This window comes from Oxyura jamaicensis, chromosome 2 (assembly GCF_011077185.1).
Source record: "Oxyura jamaicensis isolate SHBP4307 breed ruddy duck chromosome 2, BPBGC_Ojam_1.0, whole genome shotgun sequence".
In the NCBI taxonomy this organism is placed as follows: Eukaryota; Metazoa; Chordata; class Aves; order Anseriformes; family Anatidae; genus Oxyura; species Oxyura jamaicensis.
The window spans coordinates 81,256,086-81,283,113 of NC_048894.1; the positions used below are offsets into that span (position 1 = coordinate 81,256,086).

Below are 27,028 nucleotides of genomic sequence, written 5' to 3' on the forward strand. Positions count from 1 at the left end.
GCACCGTGGCAAAGCTACCAAGCAGCACCGCCACCGCCACCCAGGCCACCTCCTCCGCTTCCGAGCAGGCGCAGCAGCGCCGGGGCCGGGGCCGGAGCCGGGCGGGCCGAGAGCTGCTCCCGCCGCCCTGGGGGGGGCTCGGCGGGGAAGAGAAGCGGCCAGCAGCCACGGTGAGGCACGGTGGGACCGAGGGGGGGAGCCGGGATGGCCGCCCACAGCCGGAGCCACCCCGCTGCGGGGGGCGCCGGGCCGCCGGCCCCGGGCGAGGCGGAGCGCGGGAGCCGTGAGGGGGGCGGCGGGGAGCCCCGGGAGGCGAAACTGAGCCGCGGGGGAGGCTGAAATTTAGCCCTGTCCGTGCGGGGAAGGCTGAAATTCAGCCCTCTCGGTCCAAACCTCGCCCTTGCTGCCCCTAGAGTTACGGCCGTGGGGTCGGGGGGCGCTGACAGCTTCTGAAGCGCCTCGCAGGCACGCACAAGTTTTGTCCCCCGGCTGTGCGAACCCATCCTTCTTCCTCCTCCATTTACCAGCGTCAGTAATTTCGGTTTTGGTTCCATTTTCCTCCCCCGTTCACCCCCGTATCAGCGATTCCGGGTTTGGTTCCAGTTTGTTACCGCTGCCATTCCCGACAGCCGAGCGGCCAGGGGCTGAGGTGCTTGCGCGCTTACCCGCTTCCTTCAATGACATCTTGCAGCGCCTGCCAAGCGGCTGCGCACCGTGAGTATCTCCAGGACCCTGAAACCTCTTGTCGTGCCACCCTGCTGACACGCTCAGCGAGCCTCGGAACCGCACAGGCCCACGAGGTCCGTGTCAGACCAGCAACAGGCACCCAGGGGAGCGAGCCGCGAGGGGTAGGCCCAGCACGACCTGGGGATCGGGGCACCACTCGTGTGCCCCGTAGGGGCCAGGAGGGAGAACATAACCACAGCGTAACAATTAAAATGCCACAACCCCACGTATCACGCTTCTACGCCTCTCTAAAGGAAAGGAAAGCCAAACACGCTGGTCAGCAGAAAATCTCCCTCTTTCAGCAACCAGCGTTCAAAATTTTCATAGTACTTGCTGGCAGCTGTTAAATACAAATCATCCCCGATACAGATGTTCACAATCGTATATTAAAGATGATTTGTTTTATAGTCAACCAGGTGAGGGTGACCTTACAGAACGCAAGTGAACTGCTAGAAGCAGGCTTAGCCTCTGCCAGGTTAGGCTGAGCAGAGCTACAAAATTTCTCTTCTGTTCAGCACAGACACTTAATGTTGGTACTGAAGTATCATAGGTACTAAAGGATACGTTTTAGTCACTATGTATCTCAACAAGAAGCAGTAAGTTTGAATGAAGTTGAGCCTTCCTTCTTGATTCCTGTAATATCTGACACGTTCAGGTAACGTCAGCCAATACCTCACGTTAAGCAGCATGCTGAAATAAGTAGTCTTCGCTTGCAAGCCTGACCAGGGATTGCTTTTCTGTGATACTCATCCTACAAAAATCTTTACGTTTCAAACAAATCTTCAGTTCAAAGAGCTTTTACTGAGAGTGCCTCATTACAAAAAAAAAAAAAAAAAAAAAAAAAAAAAAAAAAAAGTCATCCTAATACTAGAGCATGCCTAAGGAGGGTTTTCTCCCACCTTATGAGAAAATTCCCTCTGTTATATGTTACCCAGCTCACTTCAGCAGCCCTCTCATGATTTCACAAATTACTACTGATTTTCCAAGCCTTCTGGTCAAAGTTATTACACGCTGCTTGACAGGAAGGCATATTACCAAGGCAAACAGGAACAAAGTTCTGTTTTTGTGGTTTGAGGCAGGGCTACTATTCATCAGGTTATATTGTGTTGAATGTTTAGCAGCCTCAAGCTATTTGTAGCGTTAATGTAACTTTAGAGATTCAGCATTTAAATAAACACACACCTAATTTGTCTTCACAAGAACAGTATCTGCAATTTGCGCACAAGCAGTTACTACCGAGATGTATAATTACTGTCAGCATGCAAAAATTACCATAGATATGCAACTTTGATCCAATGCTTTAAAGGGAGACCCCAGATAAAGAAGCAAGATGTTAGTCTGTGTCACATTAAAGTCTCATTACTGAATTCAGGCCTTTGTACTGGTGACACCTACCCCATCAGCACAACAGCGGGTTGCATTTCACCAAGAAATCCAAAGGACCTTCACCAGGAACTGCTAAGGAGACTAGGGCTCACCTGTGAGAGCAGCAGTGGGTGTTCTGGGCAGTGCTATGAGCTGTTTGTTACACAGCCATTTGACTAGCTGTAAAGCAATATAAGAACATCTCTTCCATAATAATTGTTAAGCGGAGCCAAGCTTACCTTCTTACTAAGGGAATGCTGCCATGTCCTCAGTCCTGTGCTCTCAAGGCAGGCTAGCACCTCAGCAAACCAAAACCTGCATCATTTCTAAGCCAGGAAAGCCAAAGAAGAAGGTTTTTTGTTTGTTTGTTTGTTTTGTTGTGTTTTTTTTTTTTTAAAAAAAAAAGCTTACTCTTCCCAGTTTTGGCTTGTCAGTATTATCAAACTGGCCAGCCAATATCCAGATGTGCACATTAACATCTCTCTGCCCTCCAGCACCTGCTTTCTACAGACTTTTTCACTGCTTCCTTACTTCCCAGACTCCCAAAAGAGGCTGTAGTAATTGGGCTGCAGCTGATGTTCATAACAGCATTAAAAACATCTTTGCAATTAGAGGTTTTAAGATACAGGTGCACAGTAGTTAGCTTGGTCTGAAAAATTTGGGAAGCCCTTTACTACACTACTTAAAGAGCTCTTAACTACCTGAAGGAGCTAATCTACTGCTGCTGACAGGGGCACCTGGAAACAGTGCTTTTGTTATATCTGTGTCATAGCCACCCAAAAGAAAAGGAAACTGAACCGCTGCTGTAGTCTCTTAGGAGTTTGCTTTTTGCCAGAAAACGTTTTCTTTACATGAGGTAAGGTGCTTAACATAAACGTTCATGAAGCAGAGTTTGCACCTGTGCTAGCAATGCAGCTTGCTGATGCATGCCAAAGGCACAGGCTTGTGCAGCCTTCTTTTAAGGTTTTACCTCCTGGGAGACACATCAGGCAAGGGAACACCACAGTTTCAACAAAAGCTTAAAATTATTGTGGCATCCACGGGGGATGATTTACCTACCCACTTCAAGGCTCCCCAAATTCATGGTGTTTTCTGTTGATGTATTTAGGAGTTACTGCAAGCTTTTATAATTTCTTCATCCTGTTTATTTTTTTTTGAGGGGTGGAGAGCTGCCTTATTTTGCCACCACAGTCCTTCCCAGCTTTCATCTCCTTAAGTTCAGGCAGCTGGGAAAATGTTTCCCACTTTCACCCTCCAGAGAAACCTTTTCTATATTTTAAGCTTCAAGCCAACTCTTGAAAGCCAGACTCGCAAAGATGCCCAAAACATAGCTTAGAGTTATCCAAGTATCTAGGCACCAGACAGGCCCATGTTCAGGCAATTTAGAAAACGAGAACCTATCAGAATTGTTACAAACTGCCTGCCTTTGGAGCCATGGCCCTTGTTTCTCTGGTTTTCAGTTTTTCCAAGCATGAAGTATAAGGACAGTAACAACCTACTGCATGTTCTACGGATAAGAGCCATTTATTAACAACACTTGGAGATCCTCAGGTGAAGAAATGGTTTCACATCAGTTTAACATGACTCTAACATGTAGACAGAATAAATAATTGTGGTATTTGGACCGATCCTATGAGAGAAACACAGCATCCTTAGTGTCACACTGAGGCCCTTTGTAACACAGCTAGTTCGGAAGGGTCACGAGTAGATTCTAATGTCTCCTTACATAGACACTTATTTAGTGGAACAGCTAAATGCAGAGTAATGACGCTTTTTCTTCCTTTATACAGGTCCAGAAGCACTAGGGTACTTCATTTCGTTTAAATTGCTAAGACTGCAAACATGTCACTGGATGACATCCACATGAGCACCCAGGATTTGCTTGAAAAACAACAGTTAGATGCTGGAGGATGTGGAACAATTTCTCTATGCTTTCACAGAAAACATGGATACGTAGTATTAAAAACCGTGTATACGGGACCCCAGCGCACTGAGTGAGTTCCTGATCTTAGTTCTCATTTTTATATTTCAGTCTAAGGAAACCTCTAAATTCAGTAGAGATAATTCTAAATAAAAGATTATAATTTTAGATCTTTGGATCCTGGCGATATTGTATGTGGAGAAAATATTGTCAGTACAGTACTAGCAGCAGTCCTGCAAATTTTCATTTTTCCCTCATGAGCCAACTTTTCTAGAGTTTTAACTTATTGTTGCAGTGAAGTCCCTGTTTTCTTTTGCAAGGTGAGCACTGCTGTGAATTGTTAAGAATCAAGGGAACTCTTACACACTCAGGTAAATTCAGCAACAGAGCAGACACGTTACTTGCAAGCTTGCTGATCAGTTTTCAGTACAGCTGTCCAAATGTAGATGTCCACTAGGAACTAAACAAACATGGGGCATCAGCAGGACTCCAACTCTACATTTATAATACCAAGAACGTAAGCTAAGCCCACTGATTTAATTCAGGGATTGAATTAGCTGTGGATTTCAATGGGTTCATGTCATGTTCTAGCTCTACTACCTTACCACCACAACTATCCTAAAACTCTCCCTTGAGTCTTCCACTAGAGAGAGACAAGAACCCATGTTCTTCTAGTTTGTATTATGACAAATAAAATGAGTTTTCATTTTGCCAGTGGAAAGGAAAGTAAGAAATTCCTGTAGTTTGCAGGCTTCACTGATGTTTGGGACAAACGCAGTTAAAACAGATAAGCCTGCCAGCTTTATTTATTTATTTCACTGTCTCACTACCTAGGCCCTTAAGTTTTTTATTCCTTAAAGTATTGAATCAAAAGTCTTCAGCAAACTTCTAAATGAGCCTAAAGCAAACAAAACAACCACCTCCTCTAGTACTGCAGAGGAACACAGAGGGAGAAAGCAGTTTCCTTATAAGTCACAGGGTAGGAAAGCATTGGCAAGCAACATAGCCTCAAGTTTTTCTTGCATCAGTTTGCTCTGTGGAACAGGTGGAACAGTACAAATGTCACCCCTTCCCATATTTAAAATTATTGGTACCATTCTTCTTAAGTACACTGATAGTGTGCTTCCATCTGTGTACCTGTGATTATTGGTGGGCTATACTGAGGTAAGCAGGTTTTGAATTCATCCTAAACCAATAATCCCCAGTAAATGTTATCAGTATCCCATACGCAGGTAGATTCCCCTGTAATAAATCCATTTTGGAAGCAAATATGAATAGCAGCCCTTCAGGAAACAGGTCTAGGTAGTTTCCTGTACAAGAGGCAGTGTAGTGTGCCTTGATCCTCCTTTTGCAAAGGTTCTTTCAGCCCTGCCCTGTCCTTATCCCACCTCAGCTCAGGGATATACCACCAGTACTGCATTTACAAAAAAAACAAACATGCTTATTCACTTTCTGAAAAGCAGGCCTTAACATCAGGCTTTGCTAGCAGTCTTTGTACAAGGCATTTGAGCAGAGAGTTGGAGAACGTAGCCTGACATGAACAAGACTGTCCCCATTCAAAACCAGCAGAAGGTATGGTTCATCTTAGAGTGGCTCTGGGGAGGCTGTCAGTTTGGGCCATGATTTTGGGTATGAATCAACAGCATTTTTATTTTACCTGGGCTACTTTCGGTGTAATTGCTGTTTTGCAGATATAATGCTTCCCTCCTTGAAGAAGGCAGGATTATGCGGAAACTACAGCACAACCGTGTGGTAAAACTACTCGGTATAGTTTTGGAAGACGGAAATTACTCACTTGTGATGGAGTATGTGGACCGGGGGAACATGATGAAAGTGCTACAGAAGGTGAACAGTGAATTGCTTCATCCCTTATGCTCCTTGGAGTTGATAAGATGTTTGAAAGGGTCAAGATGTTGCTGCCGTCTTCAAAGGAGGCGGTCTTTTTAGTTTCTGATTCTCCTTTTTGTATTAAAGGGCCAGTGGCCCTCTGCCTTCCCTAGAGATGGCAGATTATAAAAGCAGAGGACAGCTATGGCTTTCCTGTGCATCATGGAGGAGGAGACCACAGTTGTAGGTTCAGAGTTATGGGAGTGTTTTTGTAGAAATATTTTGAGACTCTGCTAAAAAAGAATGCTTTTGTAAATATGGAGAGACTCCATAATGCAAGAATTTAGATCCGAGAAGGACCTTGGTTCTTTTTATTAGCCTGGCTTGAACAGAGGTACTCGGGACTGAGAAACAAACTTGTTTGAAGACTGTTTTCTGATTTGATGGTTGTAGCAGCATTTTTAATAGATGATATTTCTTGTTCCTTATTTTAGCTCTCAATACCTTTGTCAGTGAAAGGCCGTTTCGTGCTGGAGATCATAGAAGGAATGCTTTATCTACATGAGCAAGGCTTAGTACACAAAGACCTAAAACCAGAAAACATCCTTGTGGATGCAGACTTCCACATTAAGGTATGTGTTAGAAAGTAAATGGAGGAACGCTGATGATTTGGGTTGAAGAACCCAGTTTGCTTTTGCTTAGCATTCCTGGTCAGTAGATGCACTCCTCTGTAGTTCAGTGAGCTATTGCTAAGAGAGCGTTAGCAGTAGATCCCTGAAATACGATGACCTATACAAGCTCTGCACCTGAAGTTTGCATAATCTTCCCCTTATCTGTGGGGGGAAAAAAATCACTATGGGTATTAAAAAAGGAAGAATAATATTATTGAGAATTAGTGAACTACAAATAATGAAACAGCTAGAAAGAAAAAAAAAGAAACAAACCTAAGCCCACAGACTGAAACAAACAGAAAGTGTCTTAAGGATCATTTCTTTTGTCCTTTCTTGCTGTAATTTCTCCTGCCTTTACTTTGCTCTTTCTATTCCTTCTTTTGCCTATTATCTTTTCCTCTTTTGTCTCCCTTTTTTTTCCTTTAGTCATCGTATTTAAATGACAGCCAGCAGCTACAAAAAAAAAAGCAGCAGGAAACTACTTCAAATAATGAGTTATAAGCCTGTTCCAAAGTCCTTCTATTAACTTCAGTGGGCTTTTGGATCCAGACATACACATATAGAGCCTCCTGCTGAATAAACCTGAGTAGAATTTGCAGCAGTCCTCATCAAACATCCTGGTCAAGGTGAGTTGCTGAAATGATCACCCCATTACAATAGGAAAATACTGAATAAAATGCTGTGAAGAGTATTCTATCACGTTTTATTTCTCACATGCAAATTATTGAGAAGTAATTAGACAAGGTCAAGGAAGTAGAAAGTCACAGTGCAGTATGAGGAGCTTGCAGATGAGAGATACAAGCTGTATTAGGTTTTGACCAAAACAAAAGACAAATAACAACAAAACACCACTTCATTATCTGCCTTAATTGTAAATTGGATGGTTTGGGGGTTTCAGCTTGCTTTTGTGGACAGGAGCAAATTAGTCTGCTATCACACTGGAAGACAAACAGAACTGGAACCCAGGATCAAATTCAGAATCAGATCTGGCTTTTTTAAGCAGTTTGATCAACAGCCTCATGTAAGGCAGCTGTTGTATGATTTACCTGCTCAAATGTGTCCAACAGTGCCAACATTTTTAAGGGCAAACAGCTGTTCTATGAAGCTGCAAATGTAAGAGGACTTATATTGTATTTTCCTCTGTCACATTAGACCTCTCACTTTTAGACACGAACTCCTGCTTTGTCAGCAGGTTGTAACTTAGAATTTCCTCTTATTCTGAATATATCACCTCTAAATTTAGCCAAAGGCTTCAGAAGCTAAATAAGACCAATAAGCTAGTTAGAGGCAACAAGAAAGAGAGAGAAGTGAGGCAATGTGTCACTCCAGTTGTATTTGGAGTGATTGGGTTACACAACTAGATGGGTTTAACAGCTTTCTGCGGCCAAGAGAGGCAGTCCTGCTTGTCTTCTCCTGTTCCCTCACATTATGGAACTTCTGTTGCCTTGCATTAGCACTGGTGCTAATTTGACCACCCTACCCCACTACAATTTAGGAAGCCAAACCAGCAGGTTACAATTTAAGTTCAAGGCAGTCCTACCCTTCTGCTGGAGAGCACTTGATTGAGGAAGCTGGTTGAGTGCCTTGCCCTAGGTCTTCCTGGGTCAGAAAAGGGTCAATGCTGGAACACGAGAAACTGAGGGAGCACATGAGAGGAGGCTGCAGGATAAGGAGGGAAGGATTACTGTCTTCACCACCAGCCATTAGTCTAGCTGTTGTAAAACAGCACCCATATGTTTCAGTAACATCACTTTGTCAAGCGCACTGTACCCAGTACCCTGGCTTTAACTAATTTCATGCTATCCTTTTCCACGTCTTTTGTAGCATACACATCACAGAACTTTCGATCCTCTTCCTCACCCTTTCTGTAGAAAGGTCTCAGGGAGTCATGTTAAATGGAATCAAAATGGAAAGGGCACTGCACTAGGAGAGGATATACACCCTTCTCATAGATTATTTCTGAATCTCAGCTGCTTCTTTTGTGGATCTTCTGTTCTGCCATGAGTACTACAAAGCAGCGTTTGAACATCATTTTTCTCTTCAAGCAAAAACAACTTTTTCCCCTTGCGTTGTGCCATTGCTCCACATGGTGTTAAGTTAATAATGAAGGTTCAGCCTAGCAGTTCCCAGTTGGCAGTGATATTTTATTTAGGGGAAAAAAAAAAAAAAAAAAAAAAGCAAAAATGACCTTTCTCATAATCGCATTTTTGCAGAGTTTCATTTTTAGGTAAGTTACTACCTGCTATTGTTACAAAATTGAGCACTGCATGAAATGCTTCTCTAGCTACTTGTCATCACAGCACTGGCTCTGACGCATCTCATTTTTCAGATTGCAGATCTTGGTGTTGCTTGCTTTAAGAACTGGAGCCGGCTGACTAAAGAAGAGACTACCCGACAGAAGAAAATCAAGAGCACTTCCCAGAATAATGCTGGCACTCTTTTCTATATGGCCCCAGAGCACTTACGCAGTGTTAATGTAAAACCTGGGGAGAAATCAGATATTTACAGCTTTGGCATAGTAATCTGGGCGATTTTTGCTAACAAAGAGCCATATGAGCGTAAGTTACTTGCAAAAAGAATGGATCACAAAATCAAGTTGAAAATGCTATGCGTTTAAAATTACAACATTAAGATTAGTGCATTATATCACTTAAAACCTAGAATAGCCATTGTTTGGCACCTGATGGCCGCTTTTAAGTATCATTCATTTTAAGTGTGGTCAAGAACATCTCAGTTGTACTTGAAATGCAGGCATGAGTCCAAGTTTGAACAAAGTCTATTCACATCCACATGGTGCACATGTAAACCTGCATTCGGTGGCAGAAGTTAGACAAACCTTGGGCAGGCCAGGATGGAAACTTTGATGTGTGCGTTATTTCCTAGTCACATATGCTTTTTTTTTTTTCTTTTAACGGAAACATCCACACAGCCAGTTACTGCTTCTCAGCTCTATGGTGCTAATTTCTTAACATGCATACATAGAATCATTAAGGGTAGAAAAGACCTCCAAGATCATCTGCTCCAACCATTCCCCTTCCACCAATGTCACCCACTAAATCATGTCCCCAAGCACCACGTCCAACATTTCCTTGAACACCCCCATGGACGGTGACTCCACCACCTCCCTGGGCAACCCATTCCAATGCCTGACCACCCTTTCTGAGAAGAAATGTCTCCTCATTTCCAGCCTGAACCTCCCCTGGTGCAACTTGAGGCTATTCCCTCTTGTCCTACATGGGCTCATGCAGAGAAGTAGGAGCAGACCATGGAATTCCAGAATAACTTGTGTTTGTCATTTTGAATGGATCCGTTTTTGCTAACTGGCTAAACAGTGCCTGTGTGGCAATCTCTGTGTTCTGACTTAATACAGAGCATAACTGAGATTTGGGTTCTAAAATCTAGATCTGTCACCCTTACTCGCACAGAGCATGTCTTATGCATAAAAATAAATCTATTAGTCTTAAAATGAATCTCTAATGTATAGTAGTTAAGACCCTGGATTCACATTCACAAATGTGAGAGATTTGTATCTGTAACTCAGGTGTCTTTGAAGCATTTACATACCCAGAAATACACAGGCTGCTGCTTCACTATTTCTTTTACCTACAGAGATGTGACTTCTGGGGATAGCAAAATGTGTGATTGCAATCTGATATGAAATGTTACTTTTTCAGATGGTATAAATGAAGCTCAGATTTGCTTCGGCATCATTAATGGAAACAGACCAGACATAGAGGAGATCATTGAGAAGTGTCCAAGAGAGATTATTGACTTAATGAAACAATGCTGGGAGCAAGAGGCAGAGAAACGGCCTACCTTTGCAGGTAAGACATTGTTTTGGGATTATTTTTGTTACATGTCCACCAGTAGTTCATGAACTACCAGTGACTGGATGGAGCTAAGACACTTTATGCATGATGATAATTTGTCTTTGACAATGTATTATCTTCCTTCTGAAGCCTGAAAAAAAAAAAAAAAAACAGCTAATAGGATGGAACATAGTACATCTTGGGTACAACTGAGAAAACATCCTATCAAAAATTGCTTCAGAAGCTGTCACAGACTAGCCTGCCATTAACAATGCAACAGCTTGTGACTAACCATCCTTTTGTGTGTCAGATCCCAAAACAATCAAAGTGCATAGAAGTCTGGACTGAATGGTCTGGGAAGAAGACTAAGAGCATTCATCAAGTATCAGCCAATGTTCCTTATCAACTTTTGCCTTTTGTCTCTGCCTCAATAGTAGTCCCCCAAAAAGAAAATCAACATGTGACAGGAAACAGAGATTTTGATTTAGACCAAGGGCACCAAGAGCTTCATATACAGCAGGTCAATATTCCTAGGATATATGTATACCAGGAGGAACAAATCAACTATTTCCATATTTAACCTGCAATTATCTGCTGCTAATGGACTGGTTTTGTGGTTGTGCGGCGTGTCTCGGTTTGTTTTTCCCTTAATGAAAATGCTAATATTTATCTTGTTTGTAGATTCTTTCAGTAATTCCATCTTTAGCAGAGATGGGGTAGCTGCTTATTGAATACCTGAATGCATCTTATTTCTTAAGACGTGTTATTTTGTCTTTTGGCCAGTCAAGTCCAGGGCAAGTGCTGTCAGCCACAGGTCATAAACAGAGCACTTTCACCCTAAAAAGCAATATGACAATTAAAAAAAATCATCCTAGAAATCACCCTGTTCTTGTTACTACATTAAGGCTAAAAGAGTCATGTGCACATAGATTCCAGATGTGTGCATAGTGTTCACATTACTGTTTCTGACTTGATACAAGCCTTTATTCAATCCTTCTCCATCAAAATTGTTGACAGTATAAATCACTTTCCATTGAAAACCACTTTCACCTAGTTCTCTTCTTTTTACAGAAATTAGTAAAACATACAAGCCATTTTACTATCAAAATATAGGAAAAAATATTGAAGAAGATCTGAAGAAGATAAAAGTGAGTAACTTCCTAAATATTTTAAACTGCCAGTTTCCTAACATCCCCGTGCCTCATCCCCAGTTATGGCCAGATTCTGCCACACTCTTATCATCCCTGACTAACCTGATTTCCTTCTGTGATAAAATGGATGGGGCTGTGAATGAGGGGAGAGCAGCATATGGCATTTATCCGAACTTTAGGAAGGTTTTCAACACTGTCTCCTGAAATATTCTTGTGTCCAAGTTCAGATGTTACCATCTGGATGGGTAGACAAACAGATGGGTTAAAAATGGGTTGGATGATGAGGCTCAGAGGGCAGTGGTTAATAGGTCCTACTTCACCTGGAGACCAGTAAGTAACGACTGGGGTAGCGCAGGGGTCTACTGCACTGAGACCTGCTGTGGTTTACGCCTTTATCAGCGACCGAAGGAAGTGATGGAGCATACTCTCATAAGGTGTGCAGATGACACCGAAACGTGGGGATGAGTTAAGTACTGTCAAGGGCAGGGCTGTCATCTGCAGGCTGGAGGGATGGGTTGATGGAAGCCTTAGGAAATTCAGAAAGGACAAATGCAATGTGCTGCACCGGAGGAGAAACATCACTGAGCAGGGGCTGCCTGGCAGGGGAGCAGCACTGCTGAGAAGAGTGGGGCTTGTTCAGCCTGGACACGAGATGGCTTTGGGAGGGCAATAAGTAGCAGCCCATTCCTACCTGTGAAGGATTTGTTCAGAAGATGGAGCCAAGCTCTTCTCAGCAGCACATCGGAGAGGGACGATAAGAAGCTGTGAGCATAAAGCAAAACAAGAGAATAGTCCCACAGGGACAGACAAGCAATAGAGCAACTTTCCCCAAGAGTGTTGGCCAGTCACCATCCTTAGAGGTTTTTCAGGACCCAGCTGGACAAAGCCCTGAGCTACCCAATCTGATCCCATGTGCAGTCCCATTTTGAGCAGGAGGTGGAACTGGAGGCCTCCTGGGGCCCATTCTCACCTGAATGACTCTGCAATTCTATGATAATAAAAGACTTTGGAAAAGCTTCTACCATGTCCAGAAAGTCTGACTGATAGAATTAAATATTATTCCCAGAGATTCAAAAGTAGCAGAATCTGATTTAGAGTAAGTATAAAAACTCTGTACATTCATTCTAGTTTTTTTTTTTTTTTTTTTTTTTTTTTTTTTTTTTTTAAGGCATGTAATTTTGTGTTGCGTTCAGGCAGCATCTAGTGATTCCTAGCCTGCTTGAGACCAGGAGCAATACCGTAGCAATAAAAGTAATGCCCCGGGTTTTAATTGAAATCAGTTATTTTTCCTTTGTATTTAAGTTGGTCTCTCTTCCTTTTCTGGCTTTAGGTTTACAACTTACAATACAGAGAATGATTTCTGAACTGAGAAATAAGAGAATGAGAACTTCTTGAATATTGGTTGATTACAGAATCTTTTTATCACAGGTTTTATCAATTCACTCACTTTAGTAGTGCTATCAGTGAGGACTCCTAGAATTAAGGGTTTAATTCTTTGCAGTAAAGTGAGTCTCAGACTCATGATATATCCATTTATTTTAACAACAACCAACTTCCGTTGTAAAACCATTAATTTACAGTTCTGTTTTTTTAAAGCACTTCCTTCTATCAACAAGTCCTTAATTGTGGAAACGAAAGGTTCTGGTTTAGAAAACACTTGATAATTATGAAGCACGGGCAACTGTTCAACAAAATGATAGTTTTGCCAAATGAAATTCATTAGACAAATCTCCTGGACGGATCTGACTGAACTAACTCATGATGTGAACTACATGGCCAGTTTATGACAGCGGCCCCAAATCAGGATTAGTGCCAATTATACTAGCTACATTAGCTCTCTGTAAATATTCCTCCTGCATCATAGTGGCCAAAGGACTATTTAGAAAATGGGCTACAAGTCTATTACTTTCTCAGAAAGGGAAGCATCCCTTCATATCAGACCACACAGGTGAGGGGCACAGAACATGAATACTGCATCCAAGCAAGTCAGTGTGCTGAACTGCTGGTATAGATTCATTAAGAACATAAGTTGGAGGGTTTGGGGCAAAGCTTTTTTTCACTTCTGCACTAGCGATTGTGGAAGCAAGAGTCTACAGCCCCCTAACTAAAAGGGCCACAGAATCCCAAAACAGTTGAGATTGGAAGGGAAAGCTGGAGATCATCTGGACCAGCCCCCTGCTCAAGCAGGCCCCATGTCCTTTTCTGTAAAGCTGCTTTCCAGCCAGTCAGCTCCCAGCATATGTTGGTACAGGGGGCTGTTCCTCCCCAGGTGCAAAACTTACCACCCCCCTTCATTGAACTTCATAAGATTCCTGTCAGCCAGTTTCTCCAACCTATTGAGGTCCCTCTGGATGATTAATGAAGGCATTGAACAGGATTGAACCTAATATCGATGCCTTGGGTACACGGCTACTTACCAGCCTCCAGCTGGATTCTCACCATTGATCACCACCCTCTGGGCCCAGTTGTTCAGCCTGCTTATCTAGCCCATAATCCATCAGCTTCTCTGTGAGGATCTTACAGGAGACAGACTAATTATGAAAGACATCACTATTTAGTTACTCAAGTAAAATCTAAGTACCTAAGGTTGTAATGAGATTTAGAATGTTGTCTTTTGCTTTGGGAAGAAAATAAAACTGTGGGAAGAGCTGTCGATTTTTAATCTGCAGAGGTACTTCTTGGGTTTAACTTTCATTAGAAAATGAAAGCTTAAATATTTTACAAGTAAGATGCACCAAGGGAAATTGAGAAATAATTTTTCTGTGTAAAAAAAAAAAAAAAAAAAAAAAAAAAAAAAAAAGTGATTTCTAGTGAAGTCTAAGTAATAGGAACATCAAAAGAGTAGAATGGGAGTGGATTTTGCCTTTACTCTAGCGTAGTGAAGATGAGTGTTTACAGAGGGGAAACTGTACTGCATCCTTCTGAAAATATCCTCTGAACTCCTTGTTCCTGATACTCTCAGGAACAGTAAGAGTAAAAATAAAAGTAAGAGTCAGCATGGTCATACGTGAACATAACTCTCCATCCTGCCTCTTTCCTGTAGATGAATATACTTGCTATACAGAGATCCAGAAAAGAGGGTGCCTATTTGCTGCCTTTACCTCAGCATCCTCCTCTCACTGAGACTGCTTGCAGAAAGGCTAGCTATTAGGCCCAAGACAGACAATCCACAGCCACTCTATGGATTAAGCTCATACTCACATAGGTAAGGGCTTGGCCAACTCAGAGTATTATATACTGCAGTTGCATTACAGTTCTTCCTCCCTTCACTGAAGATAAGGTTTTAAGATAAGGTTTTGCCCATCTGTAGCAAAGCTATGGATATTTTCTGCTAGGCTGTGCTCTCTGTTACGAGCTTGGGATCTCTCCCCACAGACTCATGGAATCTATTCACCCAGGTCTCTTTACTGCACACATGTGCTGTTCCCTACTGTACAGGTACTCCCTTTGATTAAGATTTGACCCATAATTTGATCATGTGTTCTTCTTTTACATGTAGAAAGTGTGGCCTGAGCCAAATGAATTGCTGCAGAGGATGCAGTCCCTTCAGATAGATGCTGTAGCAGAAGATCCCAGTAATGGTCAAATAGGTAAGTGTTACAAATCACTTCCTAACATAACATTGTGCTACGTACTCTGCTGAAGATAAAATCGTATCCGTGTACAATGTAAGTAATCTTACCATTAAGTGGTTATGGAGAGATTCAATTATGCAGCACTTCAGAGAGAATTGTAATCACTGCAAAGATTAAATTTGCTCCCAGGCTCCCCAAAGTCATATTCACTCTTTCAAAAATTTCAGCATCTTCAGTTTGAAACCATTTTATTTTACTGTCTTGTGCTTCTCTCTTCCGTGCTGAAAAGTGTATTTAACATTAAATTTTCCAACGGTCAATTTGGTAATTACTTTTCATAGTTGCTCTTTCTTCCCATCTTTTTAACAAACTAAATGCTCGTTCTATAGGCTTCAGTTCCACAAACTTTCCTTTTTCCCAGTCCAGCCGTTCTTACAAATGGTCTGAATACAACCAGGACATGTAATTATAAGATGCTGCTTTGCTTATGACCTTGCTGCTGTCTCTAGAGTCTACCCGAGGAGCACTAATAGATGAGTTCTCTCCTTTCTCTGATATTTTCTATCAAATCTGGGATAAGTTGCACATTTCATGGAGCTATCTCACTAATACGTTATGACTTATTTAGTTGTGTGGAAGCATACTTGGAAATGGTTTACCGAAGTATCTTAATGGCAAGGGAAATAAGATCATATTTGCAGCACTGATTTATAAATAACAATATAAAATTGAGTAGAAATAAAAACTACTAGTTTTGCTCACACAATTTAAAGACAATATTAATTTTGAACTGTAGCATGCAACTGATCAATCTTCCCTAACGTTAGGTTTGCCCTAACAGTTCTTTAGCAGAACTAATGGATTTAGTAGGGCAGCCCTATTGCTATATTTTTAAATTAGGATAGTTACATCCCTAGCAAGAATAATCACATACAAATGCAGATTGCAGATGCTCTTGTGCTTTTAAGTATAAGAGGTTTTACTGTGAATTCCCATTGCAGAAAGATAGTAGTATCTTGACAGTCTGTCAAAATAATGCTTGATTTTTTGGGCACGGTTTCCCCACCCCACTCCTGCTCCAGCCAATGGGCATTACTTGGCAGTGTTAGCAAAAGGTATCCTGCAGGACCTGCTCATTCATACACCTCAGGTTTGCCCTGGAGAATGCACGCCATGCAATTTATGCTACTAGCTGTCAGTTTTGATGGGATTGTTTCTGTATTAGCTTATTCCTCCCACTCTCCCTCTAGCAGCGGTAACAGTAGAAGCAGAGCAAGTTGAAGTGAATAAAGTATTAATATACAGCCATCAAGAGGAACTAGTTCTGTTCCAGCCTAATCTGGACTGAATTCATGCAATTTGAAAAACAAACAAACAAAAAACCCTAGGTCACTGACATTATCTGAACCAGTGAGAAGCACTTATACTTTATTCTAAGCTTACAGTGACCTGTGCTAGTGTGCACTTTAGGCAGTGTGCAACATTTCCTAGGCAAATGTGAAGCTTTGAGAACTTTAAGCAATTAACTATAGCCTTGCCCTTAAAAACCACAAGAACAAGTAGTAACATACAGAATTTTACATTCTTGTTTAGTCTGTTGCAGCATGATCTGGTTCATAACTCAGTCTTATTCAGCACTGAAGGAGAGCTTCCTTTGACAGTGAGAATTAGCTTGAAAGATGACAGACTATTTTAGCTGGTAGGCGTTACTTGTAAAAATGTATTCTTTGAGACTACAAAGAACAAACTAGACAAAATAAAAAAGGATTAATCCTGAAATACCCAGACAGGATTTTTGCATAATCACTTGCAGATGTGACCTTAATGACAAATTATTTATGCTTTATGAAGTAATACCAATTACAGGGGGTCCTATTTTCCATCTTGTTATACTCCAGTCTTGCACTGATCAAATACCAGCTGATGCAGTGAAGACTCCATAGTAAATCAGACCTTACAAAAACCTCCATGAATTTCTAATTTCAGTGGCTGAGAAGCTGGTGTCAATATAAGCAGAGTAACACAGTGAGTTCAGATGCCTCTTTCCTGAATGTAAGTCTGTAATACTTCCCAGTAGAGGCATTATATAAAGCAGTTTATGCTGGAAGTGATGCTACATTTTCACCTTTTATGAATTACCATAACACTAAAACTAGATCCTAGTGTCATCACAACAGGTTACATACTTGCATTAGGATATATTTCCAATATTTACAGAATTTTCCTTCCTTTCAGATCAGCCTAATTCTCTACACAGCTCTCAGGGTCCCGTGACCAGCGAGGTTAATGAAGCCCAGTTTGCTGCCTCCTCTGAGAATCAGCCTGTTGAGAGCTGCGAGACCTCATTTACATCCCCTGACAATCTAGAAAGAAAACTCCAGCGGGAATACAACTACCACATATACGGCAGCTGGATGGATAAACCAGGAGTACCAGGAGTTCCCCATGTGGTATACACCCCTGAAATGAGAGAGGAAGAAAGGAGACGAAGAGTTTCTTATGATCCATTTGCAAAGATGTTTCCAGCTCCTCAACAGAGTGAACTGTATCCAAGAGCTGAAAACACGGGATCAAACACTAATCCTTATTTTCGGCCACAACCACCCTCAACACCAACACAGGGAAATTTTGATATTTTTTATGGGCCAAACCCTAGAAATCTCCTCCCAGGAAATCCAGAGGATCTCTACGAATCACATTCAGCCAATACCTTTAGCCTGAGCAAAATTCCTGTGCCTGAATCTGGCACAAGCCTGCATTCACAGACCAACATAAACAGGTATCCAAAGAGTGCAGACACAGATACAGGTGAGAGTCCCCCTCCTCACAACTCCTGTGTTCCTGAAATGACACTTTTTCTTCTAAAAATGATGTGGCAAAGATGGTTTTGTAGTTTGTGCAACACCTGCTTATTGCTAACAGCTTATCTTTGTGATACAGCAAAGGTTCTCTGTTTACTTGAAATTACTCCAGGTTGCTAAAATGCTCCAGTTTTGACTTCATTTTCCTTGATTTTACTGATCTCAGGCTGTTAACTTCAAGTGAATCATTTCTAAGCCATCAGTACAATAGAGAAGCATCAGACCCAGTGCCTAACTCTTCAGCTACCAACTTAACAATAGCAGACAACAGATAATACTGCAGCTGCTGCCAAAGCCAAGAACTATTAGTAATCATACTAGAAGAACAAAGAAATACTTTTGACTCACAGAATGTAACATTCATACCATTGGTTGCATGTGCAAAAATTCATGTTTTCCTCATACATTTGTAGCATTTAAGAAAATATATATTTTTTTAAAGCTTGGTTTGCAGCAAGAGACTCCTGAGTTCAGAGAGCAAAATATGAGCTAAGGCTCTTGATGGGTTTCTCCTGAGAGCTCTACCGGGTGCTAACGGGGAACTTCTCTTGATGTTTGCTAGTGAGCTGTGGAGTAGAAAGGTATGGAAGCAACAAAGGAAGAGAACGCTGTAGCACTCTGTTGCTACAGCCGACCACAGCCAATGTGCTCACAGAAACAGTGATCAGGCTCAGGAGTAAGCAGTAGCGGCATGCCCAATGGGAGCCTTCTTGGTTTGGAATCTGCAGATTCAAATACCTGGTAGAAGGCAGCAAAATCCATAACTACATTGTGGTCCTGCACTGCCATCTCAAAGCCAGCTGGTCATACACCCACGTGGAATCCCATGGTCCTCACTGGGATCCAAGGATCATTACGGTTATTAGTCCCTGAGCAAAATCATGATAAGGGTGGCTGCTTTAACTAGAGCTATTCAAGGAGGTGAAGTCCTGTTAAGTAAAAAAAAAACAAACAAACAAAAAAAACACAACAACAACAAAAAAATAACACACCTTCTTGTCTTTTTGTGTTTAAGAGCACTATGCACTCAGACTATTCCAAATATTGCAGTCATTTTCAAGTACGTGTGCTTTTTTATTTATATAATGATTTTGGCATTTTCACTACCTGTTTAGGTAACAAGGATTCCATTTCTTTCTCAAGGGGAACCTTTGCGTATTATACTCCTGTACCTCAGTTACCCAGAGGTAAGTGCTGTAGCCTTAATCTGTCTTGGCAACCACCAGGGTAGGCATTGCATCCTGACTAACAAGGAAAAAAAAACATCAGGATCTTGAAATAATTTGTTATTGCTTTATATCTCTAAGTGTAAGAGAAGTTGCCACTCACCGAAGCGATCAGCTCTGGGGCAAGTGCTTTGCCACAGTGTAGCCAAGGATCGTGGTGTGCAGGGGCATTCCTGGATGGAGGCACCCAGCAGCCATACCAAGGGTGGCTGACAAGGCTTGGGTGGGGCCCGGAGCAGCAGCAGCCACCCCCGCATCCACAGGCTGCCCCTAGGGAGCACAGGTGAGCAGGAGCTGGGCAAACCAGTCATGATGCAGCAGGCAGGGAGTGGCACAGCAGTGTGCGCGGGAAATTCAGAAGGCGGGCCACTTTATTCTCTTCTGGGAGCAACCACGGAAGGAGCCTTCTAGTGAAGCCAGAATGTTGTTCACCTGCTGCATCTGCTGCACCTGTCGAGAGGATGCTGAAACCCAAATGGAGCCTCCCCAGGCAGATGCCTCCACCCAAACAGACCTCCCAAGCACCGAAGGAGCTGCCCAGACCCTCAGTTCCAGGGAATGCCAGAATCTGGAAGTCCCCCTAGGGCCGGAAGGCAGAGGTGGGTGTCAAGGATGCAGGTGTGCCCAGCTGGGTGAACTTTTAGAGCAGATGGCTCTGTTCCTAGAGAAGCTCAGACAACGTAGCGTCCAGGAATCTCATCAGGAGACCGATGAATTGCATTACGTTCAACGCATGTCAGTGCAACAGCCCTGCCTTGAGGCCAGGCAAGGAGAAGGTAAGTTAGCTTCCAACCCTGAACTGACAAACCTGACTGACTCACAGGACGGGGGAGACTGGACCCTCATCTCTGTTCTAAGCAGGAGTCGTCATTTCCCCCTTGCCCCTGAAGTGCCCCTGCAAAACAGATATGATGCTCTAGGGCTGGTAGAAACCTAGGAAAGGGCAGCTGTACAGAGCTAGCCCAATAACTACCCGCATCAGAACCGGCGCCTCAAAGAAGGCACAAAGGATGTTAGCAATTGGAGACCTCTCGCTAAGAGGCACTGAGGCCATCCAATCTCTCCAGGCTACCAAGCCTGATGGGGCCAGAAGACTACCCCCCAGTCCTGCTCCTTCATGCAGGGGCAAATGAGGCTGCAACAGACTCCAGAATATCAAAAGGAACATTATATCCCTTGGAAAAGTGTTGAGGGGATCGGGAGTGCAAGTAGCGTTCTCTGTCCTCCCAGTTGGTGACTGGGACCCAAGGAGGAGGTGGATGGACCAAGTGAATGAATGGCTGCCTGGCTGGCGCCATGCTCAAGGTTTTGGGTGCTACAATCCCGGACGTGCTTTTGAGAGACCAGGAATGATGACACAGGATGGGGCATGCCTAATCAGGTGGGGCAAGCGTGCTGGGCAGCAAGCTGGCAGGGCTTGTGAGCAGGACTTCAAACTAGATTCAGCAGGGGAAGGAGACGTACCTCTGAGTGATGGAAGTGAACCTGGGAACATCGTCACTTTAGGAAGCAATGTGGAAATACTTGTGAATTGTCCCAAAGGGTTCCTCTGAAGAGGCAATGCGACTGATAGCCCAGCTGAAGTGCCTCTACACCAATGCAGGCAGCACGGGAAACAAGCAGGAGGAGTTGGAAGCCGCGGTGCAATTTGAAAACTATGACCCAATTGCTGTCATGGACAGGTGGTGGGACAGATGACAACACTGGAACACCGGAATAGCTGGAATAGCAGGCTGAGCTTTTCAGAAGAGCAGGCAGGGAAGGAGGGGCAGGGGCATTGCCTTTGATGTTAGGGAAGGGATTGATTGCGAAAAGCTGTCTTTGAGAAACAGCCACAGACAGGCTGAGAGCCTCCGGGTGAAAGTTAAGGCTGGACCAACAAAGGACACCTTGTGGTTGGGGTGTGCTACAAGCCACCTGATCAAGGGGAGCCTGCTGGTGAGGGCTTCTGGCTTCAGCTACAAGAAGTGTCACACTCATGCTCTCATCTCAATGGGGGACTTGAGCCACCTGGCCAGCTGCTGGAAGAGCTGCTCAGCAGGCTGAGAGCAGTCCAGGAGACTCCTGGAGCATGGTGGGGATAACATCCTAGTCCAGGTATCAGACAAACCAGCGAGAGGAGAAGTATTACTGGGCCTGGTGCTTTCCAATGCAGATGATCTCATTAAAGAGACTAAGATTGGAGGCAGTCTGGGCTGCAGTGACCTCGCCCCAGCTGAGTTTGTGATCTTGAGGAATATGTGCCTGGTGAAGATCAATGTCAGGTTCCTGAACTTCTGAAGAGGAAACTTCCAACTCTTTAAAGACCAGGGGATGGGATCCCCTGGAACACTGTGCTCAAGGAGAAAGGAGCTGAACAGAGCTGGCAACTCTTTAAGGATGCTTTACTTAGAGTGCACAACTCCCCATCCCCCTCTGTAAGAAGCAAGCAGGGAGGGCAGGAAACCAGGATGGCTGAGCAAGGACCTGCTAGTCAAAGTGAGGCACAAAAAGGAAACACACAGGCAGCAGAAGCGGAGACATGTGGCCTGGGAAGAGTACAGGGATGCAGTCAGGTTGTGCAGGGATGGGATGAGGAAAGCCAAGGTACGGATGGATCTGAGCGTGGCAAAGGATAATAAGGAGGGATTCTATAGGTACACTGACCAGAAAGAAAGGCCAAGGAGAGCGTACCACCTCTGAGAAATTAGAAGGATAAACTGGTAACTACAGACATGGAGAAGGCTGAGGTTCTCAACTTCTTTGCCTCAGCCTTCACTGCCAGCCAGGCTTTCCACATCCCTCATCCTGACCCTCTAGGTGAGGGCTGGGGGAGCAGAGTCCCTCCCACTGTAAGTGAAGAGCAGGTTTGAGGCCACCTGATGGAACTGGATAGGTACAAGATTATGGGGCCCAATGCCATGCATCCCATGGGCCTGAGGGAACTGGCTGATGGAGTTGCCAAGCTTCTCTTCATCATATCTGAGAAGCCCTGGCAGTCAGGTGAAGTCCCTGGTGACCGGAAAGAGGGAAACATCACTCCCACTTTTAAAAAGAATAGAAAGAAGGACCTGGGGAACTATAGACAGGTGAGCCTCACCTCTATGCCTGGGAAGATCATGGAACAGGTCCTCCTGGAAGCAATGTCAAGGCACCTGTGGGACAAAGAGGTGATCCAAGACAGCCAGCATGGCTTCACCAAGGGCAAACCATGCCTGACCAGTCTGGTGGCCTTTTGTGATGGAGAGACTGCATCAGTCAACCAGGGAAAACCAACTGATGTCATCTACCTGGACTCCTGCAAGGCTTCTGACGTGGTCCCACGTGACATCCTGATCTCCACATTGGAGAGATGGATTTGAAGAGCAGACCATTCAGTGGATAAGGAATTGGCTTGAAGGCTGCAGCCAAAGATTAGTGGCCACTGGCTCTGCATTCAACTGAAGGCCAGTGACAAGCGGTGTCCCTCAGGGGTCTGTCCTGGGACCAGTACTGTTTAACATCTTCATCAACAACATAAACAGTAGGATCAAGTGCACCCCCAGCAAGTTTGCAGATGACACCAAGCTGAGTGGTGCAGTCAATACAGCAGAAGGAAGGGATGCCATCCAAAGGGGCCTGGACAAGCTACAAAAGCGGGCCCACATGAACCTAATGAGGTTCAGCACATCCAAGTGCAGGGTGCTGCACCTGGGTCAGGGCAATCCCAGACATGAACAGACAGGGTGGAGAGCTCATTGAGAGCAGCGCTGCAGAGAGGGACTTGGGGGTTCTGGTGGACAAAAAGCTCAACACGAGCCAGTAGCATATGCTTGTAGCCCACAAGGCCAACTACATCCTGGGCTGCATCAACAGAAGCATGACCAGCAGGTCAAGGGAGGGGATTGTGCATCTCTGTTCTGCCCTTGTGAGGCCCCACTTGGAGTGCTGCATCCAGGTCTGGGGCCCCCAGCACAAGAAAGATGTGGAGCAGTTAGAGCAGGTCCAGAGGAAGGCCACAAAGATGCTCAGAGGGCTGGAGCACCTCTCCTATAAAGAAAGGCTGAGAGAGCTGGAGATGTTCAGCTTGGAGAAGAGAAGGCTGTGGAGAGACCTCATTGTGGCCTTTCAGTACTTAAAGGGGGCTTATAAAACAGATGGAGAAGGTCTCTACTCAGGTAGATAATGATAGGGCAAGGGGGAATGGTCTTAAACTAAAAGAGAACAGATTTAGATGAGTCATTAGGAGAAAATTCTTCGCTGTAAGGGTAGTGAGGCACTGGCACAGGCTGCCCAGAGAAGCTGTGGATGCCCCATCCCTGGAGGTGTTCAAGGCCTGGCTGGATGGGGCCTTGGCCAGCCTGATCTAGTGGGTGGCATCCCTGCCTGTGGCAGATGATCTTTAAGGTCCCTTCCAACCCAAGCCATTTTATGAGGCTGTTAATCAAAAAAAAAAAAAAAGAAAAGAAAGTCTGCCACTACACATTCCTGAAGTGCAGGGGACACTATTTACAATCTAGTAACTACTGGCAGGTGAGGCTTGGTTATGGCACTTCGCCATGGAATGGAGTAGGATTGGCTTTCACTGAAGCACGACGTCAGTCTGCATAATGGAAGTATGCTCACAGGTTCCAGTAAGTAGCCATTTCCATGTTAAATACAGGAGAACATTTCATCATTTCCCTGATCAGCAGAACCTTCCCCCTCACCCTTCATGTTACTTCTTGACTTTTTGAACCATATGCAATTGTTCACAAATTGTATTAAATTCTCTTACACAGAAGATTCAATCAAATACAACATAACTAACAGTTCTGGAATTCAGATTGGATCCTACAATCACATGAAGATTGAAGAGCAGAATCAACACATCAGCACTTCTCCTGTTGCTACAGAAGCATCTTACAGTTACTATGAATCAAGGGGTATATTTGGTAAGAGAAATATCTCCCTCATCTCGGTTTATTATCCCCTCGTAGTTATCTCTGAGAATCATTTGGGAACCTATGAAAGCAGTACAGCTTTCTCCCTCTGCAACTTGAAAAATAACTGTCTAGATCCTTTATGATGTTGACACTATGTCAGTATAGCATAGTACTTTAGAGTGTATAAAGCGAGTAAAGGTTTGTGGCAAAACTGTTCTGTAATACCGCATACCTCATTTGTCCTGTAGTTCCATGACACAGAGGCAAGCGGTGTGACACAGATACTACAAATAAGTTGGGAAGGACAGTTGAGGTAGTGAGGGGAGTAGAAAATTTATGCTTTTTTTTTTTTCCCCTTCAGATGACAACACTGTCCTGACCGACAATCATCTGAATCTGGTGAGAGAAAAGTTGGCTAGACAGTGGAAGCACTGTGCTCGTAAACTGGGCTTCTCCGATCCTGAGATTGATGAAATTGATCACGACTATGAACGAGATGGACTAAAAGAAAAAGTTTACCAAATGCTGCTTAAGTGGGGAATGAGGGAAGGCTCCAAAGGTGCTACAGTTGGAAAACTTGCCAAAGCCCTCTTCGGCTGCCAAAGACTGGATCTCCTTACTAGTTTGATGCAAATGAACGAGGAATAAGTTGACTGAGAACTGGGGAAAAAAGTGAGGATATTTTTTCCTGAAGACCTTACAATAACAACTCTGAACAGACTTTGAAGCTTTTGGAACAGATTTTTCTGCCAAGCAGTTTTCAGTAACTCAAAGTTGCTGTCAAGATAATTAGGTCTTGCAGATGATAAAATTTTCCTTCATGGAAATGGAATTTCGAAACATAACAAATAATAATACCAGTCCAAGGAAAATGCATTATATAAAATTCATAGTCTGTCTTGAAACATGATGGTACCTTTGTTCAGTTCTGAACAGTGTACATTATTTGAGCAAAGCCTATGCATCAGTCAAGAATGTGAAAGACAGACTCACTTTGAGAGACTTGGACAGAAAGCAAAATCAACTCTTGAATTTTGGCAGTCCTTACAATGCTATTACATAGGGCGATCAGAAGTAGATGTGCTATTATTTTAAAGTCTTTTTATAATGTTCATTAAATGTATATGTCTAGAACTATGCTGAACAGTAGGGTGAATAGGGTGAATAAAAGCAAAAAAAAGATTTTTAGTTGAAAAAGTGTGTCATTGATAAAATATTCTTCTTTCAAGGATTAACATTGCACTTGATTTTACATTGCTTGGTAGAGAAAATTTTACAAGATTAGTCTCTGGTCTGCTTTATGAAATAGTGAAAAAAATAAATCATTGTGCAATCCAAAATAAAAGCTTGGGAAATGTGAGAGATTTGGAAAGGGGAAAGTGCTTTATTATTACATGGTCAAAGCCTTATTCTCCTACTTACTGTGGGGCTAAGAGAATTTCTGGTTACTGAACTCTTGGGCTGCATTTGTACTATTATACTAAATGTACTTCAGAACATTCCTGCGTGCTGAGGTTAACTGGCAAAAAGTAGCTTGCTGTCAGGATTCAAATTCATTTAATATCCAAAATACCATGGCATGTTCAGGACTCTTTTAAGCAAGGGTTATTTCGCAGCGCTGAAGTTATGTTGGGGAACACTGGAAGAGCTCTGTAGTGCAGGGGATGGTGCTCCAGTGCCTGGGAATGTTCCTCACCACTCTTAAATTACTAGTATTGACACAACCTCAGTGTGCAAGATCTGTGAAAGAAGAATCACTGATCTGTAAGTCTTTATGCCCTAAGAATAATTAGGCCAAACTCCTCTCACAAATCACAGAACCCTAGGAGTTGGAAGGGACCTCAAGAGATAATTGGATCCAACCTCCCTGCAAAAACAGGTTCCCTAGAGCAGGTTGCCCAGGTAGGAGTCCAGATGGGCCCTGAATGTCTCCAGAGAAGGAGACTCCACAATGCCCCTGGGCAGCCTGTTCCAGTGCTCTGTCACCCTCACCATGAAGAAGTTTTTTTGCATGTTGGTGTGGAACTTCCTGTGCTCCATCTTGTGGCCATTGCCCCTTGTCCTGTCCCCACAAACCACTGAAAAGACGTTGGCCAAATCCCTCTGTCTCCCAGACTTCAGTTATATGGAAGGTTGATACCCCTTAGTTCCATCAAGCCTACAAACATCTCCATGCAGGTTTTTTGGACCAGGTCTTTTTGCTGTGGAAAAAGCAGTAAGTGGTTGTTAGTTTCTGGCTGACGTCAGAAAGCTAACAGTTTAATCAAAACGTAGGATACAGCAGCCACCATTTTAGTAGAAGCAAAATTAAACTGGAATCATAGCAAGAGCCAACTTATCTGTAAGCACAAGCAACAGTGGAAGTGGCCAAAGTGGAAACTTCAGAAGAAATTAGTACACAGACTGTCATCCACCCAGATGCTGGAGACTTTATGTATGTGTTGTCAGTGCATGCTAAAATCCATGTCTTTCTGTCATCAGTTCAAAGAGTAACAACCAGCAGCTACCATATTACTCCATGAAACAAAATGCAGACCAGATCTAAAGAGTTCATTTGTGCTTGTAACGTTGGTTTTACTGCATTGCTACATCCATTTCCTACCCACCATTTTCTTTTCAGAGTCTCACATACCCATAGAGTCTTAATTTATACAATATTTTATTTTTTCCTTAGAAGATCCTTGTCTTATCTGGTACACAGAATGAATGGTGAGCATTTAATAGGCATAGACTGAGTACTTCATTTTCTCTTTATTAATGAAAGGAGGCCTGAACCTTATGTTCTGAAATAACAGCAACAACAGATGTAGAAGCACCTCAGCACAGCAGGCATAGAGAGCAGTCAAGGATATTTAAACTGGGATGCAGGAGATAGAAGTTCATTTCAGCTTTGACACTGGCAAGTCCAAATCTAGAGTAGTGCTCAGAGTTTGGGTCACACTGTGGACAGTATCACGGAACCACAAAAGCGAGAGCTGGAGAAAGTCTAGACCAGTATGCTGCTTACAGAACT

The 27,028-nt window shown here is 43.3% G+C and overlaps 1 protein-coding gene and 1 long non-coding RNA gene across 5 annotated transcripts in view; one reads left to right on the top strand and one right to left on the bottom strand.

Annotated features, from left to right (window-relative positions):
• LOC118161942 overlaps window positions 1-27,028 on the bottom strand; it is a 73,080-nt gene that overhangs the window by 40,901 nt on the left and 5,151 nt on the right. The gene's annotated exons all lie outside the window — the stretch shown is intronic.
• On the top strand, window positions 27-25,246 carry RIPK1 (receptor interacting serine/threonine kinase 1). 2 transcript variants are annotated; one of them, XM_035317726.1, is made up of 12 exons: window positions 27-170; window positions 3,882-4,085; window positions 5,704-5,857; window positions 6,334-6,471; window positions 8,840-9,068; window positions 10,185-10,334; window positions 11,391-11,467; window positions 14,970-15,060; window positions 17,281-17,855; window positions 19,027-19,093; window positions 23,872-24,024; window positions 24,377-25,246. In XM_035317726.1, exons 2-12 carry the CDS (start codon window positions 3,934-3,936, stop codon window positions 24,661-24,663), a joined length of 2,073 nt encoding a protein of 690 aa, XP_035173617.1. In that variant the 5' UTR covers window positions 27-170; window positions 3,882-3,933; the 3' UTR covers window positions 24,664-25,246. The 2 variants fall into 2 exon arrangements, with proteins under 2 accessions (XP_035173617.1, XP_035173616.1); XM_035317725.1 differs by having other exon boundaries at window positions 17,281-17,853; window positions 19,022-19,093.